The sequence below is a fragment of the Muscardinus avellanarius genome (genome assembly GCF_963383645.1).
Source record: "Muscardinus avellanarius genome assembly, chromosome: 1".
Classification (NCBI taxonomy): Eukaryota; Metazoa; Chordata; class Mammalia; order Rodentia; family Gliridae; genus Muscardinus; species Muscardinus avellanarius.
In genome coordinates, this window is record NC_137786.1 from 223,898,394 (window position 1) to 223,903,758 (window position 5,365).

The window sequence follows — 5,365 nt, forward strand, 5'->3', positions numbered from 1 at the left end:
CCCGGAGAGAGCGCCTGGTCCCCGCGCCACCTCCAGGGGGCGCTGTCGCCGAGCAGCTCCGAGCCGCCGCCCTCTGGGTCCCTCCGCCATCTTCCACCTCCCCATCCAGCGGGAACATTCCCAGGGCTTCCCCGACCTGAGGGATTTCCCCAAGGGCATCAATAAAGAAAGGAGACTCGGAGATGTTGTGAGGAGTCTGGATTTATGACCTGGAAAGGCTGGGGGGGGGGGGCGCAGCCAGGGGTGTGCAGGCAGCAGCCGCCAGCAGGTTCTCTGTGCCGCTGACTCAGTAGGAGCAGACGAAGGGCAGGTGACTTTTGCAGCAAATTCGTTGCCAGCGGCCCTCTGGCAGTAAAGAGCACAGTGATACAGGCTGCCTGCGGGGTCTGCATCCCGCCTTCCCTCCCCGGGGCTCCTCCCATGGCCCCGGCCCCTGTCACTGCCTGCCACCCCGACCTAGGCTGTGTACTAAGCACTTTGCACATTCAGTCGTCTCGGGGACGCGGGGGGGGGGGTCAGCATCCTCCTCAGGGAGCTGAGGCTTTGGGGAGCTGCTGTGAATGGCAGCCCCTCCCGCCAGCAGCTGTGGTCTAGCCTCCCTTAAACTCCCGCACATCTGCTCACATCTGCCGCTCGAAGCTGCCGTCCTGTCTCGCTGCCAACTCCCAGCCTCTCCCTCTTCCTCATCCACACCTCACTTGCACATCTGTTGCTCTCCTCTGTCACACTGGCCACTTGAATGTGCCCCCCTCCGGTCACCGGCTCCCTCTTCCCAGGCAGGTGTTTGGTTCACAAGTTGGGGGGGGGCGGGTCCAATCAGCTCAAAGGGCCTGCATCTAAGAGTCTACTATGTCACCCCTTCTCTTGAGCCTGGGCTCCATTCTTCTTACCTTTGGTACTCATGGCCACACAGTGGCCTTTCCCATTCCCAGGTTGCCCTGGGGCCCAGAATCCAAAATTCCAGCAGCTCCCATCAGTCCAGTAAAACTTCTGCCACAGGCACTAGGAAAAAGACAGGTGAATTGGAGGAAGAGGTCCAGGAAGGCAGCAAGGCCAGGGACCCAGAGGACAGCCACTCGCTGCCTGCCTAGCCAGGAGCCCGACACCCCTGTGACCCATCTGGAGGGTTGGCAGGCAGCGGCAACCATTTCTCCCAGCCATCACACAGAGACATTTTCTCCAGCTGAATTTTGGGGGTTCTCATTAAAATGCAGCTTCTGACTCAGGCAAGTCTGGGATGAAGCCCAGGATCCACATTTTTAACAAAGTACCAAGCGACGCTGATATTGCCGGTCCGCAAGACCACATCTTGAGTACCAAATATAATGGCTCTTAGTTACCCACAATCTCAGAGCCTCCTCGAGATAAGAAGACGCCCATTTTAGAGATGATGAAACTAAGGATCCAAGAATACTATTGGATTAGGAAGTGACCGAACTGAGCCTGGAATGTGTCTCCTGAAATCTGTCTCCTGGCTCCAGTGTTGTGTGGTACATGTTTTTAAAACCAGCTCTGGGAGGCCGTGAGAAGATGGGAGGTAGGAAGGAGCCCTGGCTTGTAATGTGCTGTAGTTTGGATGTGAAACGTCTCCAAAGGCCCATGTGTTGGAGTCTTGGTCCCCAGCCCATAGCATGATAAACCATGGCGATGCATGCCCACAATCCCAGTGATTTGGCAGGAGGATCACAAGTCTGAGGCCAGACTGGGAAATAGAGTGAGGCCCTGTGTCAAAGTAAATAAATCAGTAACAATAATAACAAACTAATTCATTAGTTTAAAGGACTGGGGAAGCCAGGCATGGGGGCACACACTTGTAATCCTAGTACTTGGGAGGCTGGGACAGGAAGATCACAGGTTTGAGAAGAGCCTCGGCAATTCAGCGAGGCCCTTTGCAACTCAGTGAGATTTTGTTTCAAAATAAAAAATAAAATAGGGCCGGGTGGCCAAGATAAATGTTTCTTCTTTATAAATTGATTCTCACAGATACTCTGTCACAGTAGCAGAGAGGTGACTAACACAAGATAATTTCCAGTTGCCCTGGAGCAAATATTCCCACCATGGCTGATTTCCACAGGCATACAGTCACCAAGCACGGAGTTAGCGAGAGGTGTGTGTGACTGGTCCTCCCAGTCCCAGCTCATCACTGCTTACCAGCCTGGCTGCTGCGTTGAGGCTTGCCACCAGCAGGCGCTCCCTTAAAACAATCAGAAAGAACATCCCACCGCATGGTAGTTGGCCCCTGACTTACCGTGCCTTTCATGATGCCTCCAATCCAGACCTGGGCCTGGTTGGCTCTACTGGCAATGCAGTGAACATGGTAGTTGAAATTGTAGCTGTGAATGGAGACGAGGTTGCCATGGTAGCATCTCCTGCAGATTCTCTGCAGAGAGAAGTAAGGTAAAGAATCCACTCTCCTTTTTCTCAAGTGCCCGAGTCTCCAGGCAAGACCCCTACAACTGTTCTCAGGTTAGAAATAAGGGAGTTACATGTCTCCCTCTATAATTATAGTCACCATTCGTCTGTTGGGTGTTTATTATGACCATTCCCGATGCAATATCTCACTCAGCCCTCACTGCAACACTAAGAGATTTGTCCCATACAGTCATCTTTCTGTATCTGTGGGTTTCCCACCTGCGGATTCAATTAACCACAAGTCAAAAAGATTTTTTTTAAAGCCGTTACACATGCTTGTAATCCCAGTACTTGGGAGTCTGAGACAGGTTCAAGGACAGCCTTAGCAAGTAGTGAGATTCTCATCAACCTAACGAGATCCTGTTTCCAAATAAAAATAAAAGAGAGATTGGTGTGTAGCTCAGAAGTAGAATGCTCCTGGGTTCAATACCCAGTGCCACACACACAAAAAAGAAAGAATAAAAAAAATAGGGCTGGAGGTGGAGCTCGGAGAATGCCCCTGGGTTCAATCCCCAGTATCAAAAAAAAAAAAATCTTAATTGTGTCTGTACTGAATATGTAAAGACTTTTTTCTTCTCATTATTCTCTAAACAATACAAATAACAACTACACAGAATTTGCATTGCATTCAGCAATGTCTATGCTGTATAAATAGAGATTATTTAAAGTATGCAGAGGATATGCATCAGTTAAATGCAAATACTATGCCACTTTTGTCTTTCTTTGTGTGTGTGTGTGGTACTGGGGGATGGAACCCAAGGGCATTCTACCTCCAAGCTGCACTCCCAGCCCTTTTTCTTTTGTTTTGTTTTGTTTTGTCTTTATTTTGAAACAGCATCTCACTAAGTTGCTGAGGCTGGCCACAAACCCGAGGTCCTCCTGTTGCAGCCTTCTTAGTACTGAGATTACAAGTGTGTACCACCACGCCCATCTATTCTATGCCATTCTAATGTACAGGTCTTGCGCTTCTCCAGATTTTGGTGTTCATGTGATCGAGGGTCCTGGAACCAGTCCCCTGTGGATACTGAGAGACAACTACAAGACATCATTTTACAAATGATGATACTAAATCTCTAAAAGGTGAAGCAACTTGCCCAGGTAACATGGCCAATAAAAATCGAAGGTGATTTTTAATACAATACATCTAATAGCAAAGATTTTGTCCAAACGAGTGGTTCTCAAAGTGCAGTCCAACAACATCAGCAGCAGCACCTGAGAATCTGTCATAAATTCCAATTCTCAGGCCTTGCCCCAGATCTCCTAAATCAGAAACCGTGGAGGCAGAACCCTGAAACCTGTATTTTAACAAGACTTCCAGGTGATTCTGAAATTAAGCTTTGAGAACCACTAGTCTACGTGAGTGGAGATAATAAGTTTGAACCAACACTCTCCCCTCCCTGCCCCCCAGGTCCTCCGCAGTAGCTTCCTGCTCTTACCTGAGCGTTGTCAAAGGTACTGGGGGTCAGCACCAGCAGGAAGTGGCAGTTCTTGCACCCAGTATTTTCCTGAATTTGTATCGTATCCTCTTCCTTGGGGCAAACCAAGTCCTTGGGTGAGGCAGCTGGGTCGGACTCCACGGCCTCCTTGACCTCAAAGGTGTCTTGGTATCCAGAGGCCTCGACCTCCTCTCCCTCTGTCTCTATCACCTCTGCAGTCAGGGCCGACTCTCTCTCCTGCTTGCCTGAGCCATCTCCATCCTGGCCCATGTCTGCCTGTATCTTTGCACTCTTCAGATAAGGAGCATCTTTGTCTAAGAGGAAGAGGCAACCTGTCATCAAGCCAGGCGCCCCTTTCTCAGCACCTTGGACAGCTCCCGCACTCCTACCCCAGCCTTCCCAGGAAGTGCTGGGCCAGGAGAGATGCCCGGGGTCAGACTCACAAAAGGATGAGAAGCTGACCTGTGGCTGACACCACAGGTGTGTGTCTTGGGGGTGGGAGGAAGTACGTGTGAGAAGCCCAGAATGATTGCCAAGCCTTCATCTTAACAGATGGATGGTTTCTCCTTATGATGGAACTCTAACAACCAATCCAGGCCACAGTTCTGAATTTTTTTCCCCTCAGTACTGGGGATGTAACCCAGAGGCATTCTACCTCCGAGCTACACCGCCAGCCCTAATTTTTATTCTTAATTTTGAAACAGGGTCTCACTGAGTTGCAAGGGCCTCACTAAGTAGCTGAGGTTGTCTGCAAACTGTCATCCTCCTGTCTCAGCCTCCCAAATGCTGGGATCACAAGCCTGTGCCACCACACTCGGCTTCAGGAGAGATCTTAACAATATGGTCTGGGTCGATTGGAAGGGAAAGACTGGACCTGGCCCCATGAGAGCAAAAATAAAGGGGGCTGTGGGGAAGAAAGAGGAGACAAGAGAAAGATGGACGAGAAGGGAAGGGGAGGGGAGGACTCACCCAGATGGAGAGCAGCGACTGTGCCCAGCAGGAGAAGAGGTAGGAGCAGCGGGTATTTCATGTCTACCGGGTCTTGTAGAGAAGCACAACTCTGCCTTCCTCCTCGGGGCTATCTGCGCGTGTCTAGCGACCCTGCACAGTGTAGCTGCAATAGTTGTTTCATTGGTTAGTCAAAGAGAAAACTAGACAGCTTCCTCCTCCTCCTCCTCCTCCAGGGGACAGACCCCAAGCTGGAGAATCTGGTCCTCCCTTTCCTAAGGTCCTCCTCAATGCCTACTCGTGCCACACTCAGCCCACCCCCCTAGACCCTGTGAGCGCAGGTCTGTGGCAGGACGGAGCTGGTTTCCCTCACACTGGGGGAGGAGGAGGCACAGATGGTGGCCATCATGGTCCTCGAGACGGTTTCCTGGCTGTCCTGCTTCCTCCTGGGCCCAGACCCCTCTGCCCTCAGGAGCAAGGAGAGCACTCACCTCCAGAGAGTCGGAGTGCTCCACCCTTGGTGCCTCCAGCTGCTGGGCTCACAAGCAGCTTTATAGTGGGCCTTTGGG

General features: G+C 51.2%; 1 protein-coding gene across 1 annotated transcript; it reads right to left on the reverse strand.

Annotated features, from left to right (window-relative positions):
• Positions 1-286: 286 nt before the first annotated feature.
• Positions 287-4,878, reverse strand: LOC308260117 (proteoglycan 3-like; the record flags this gene model as incomplete). Its single annotated transcript, XM_080691442.1, has 5 exons — positions 287-345; positions 891-1,002; positions 2,249-2,380; positions 3,849-4,162; positions 4,818-4,878. 5 exons carry the CDS (start codon positions 4,876-4,878, stop codon positions 287-289), a joined length of 678 nt encoding a protein of 225 aa, XP_080547568.1.
• Positions 4,879-5,365: the final 487 nt, after the last annotated feature.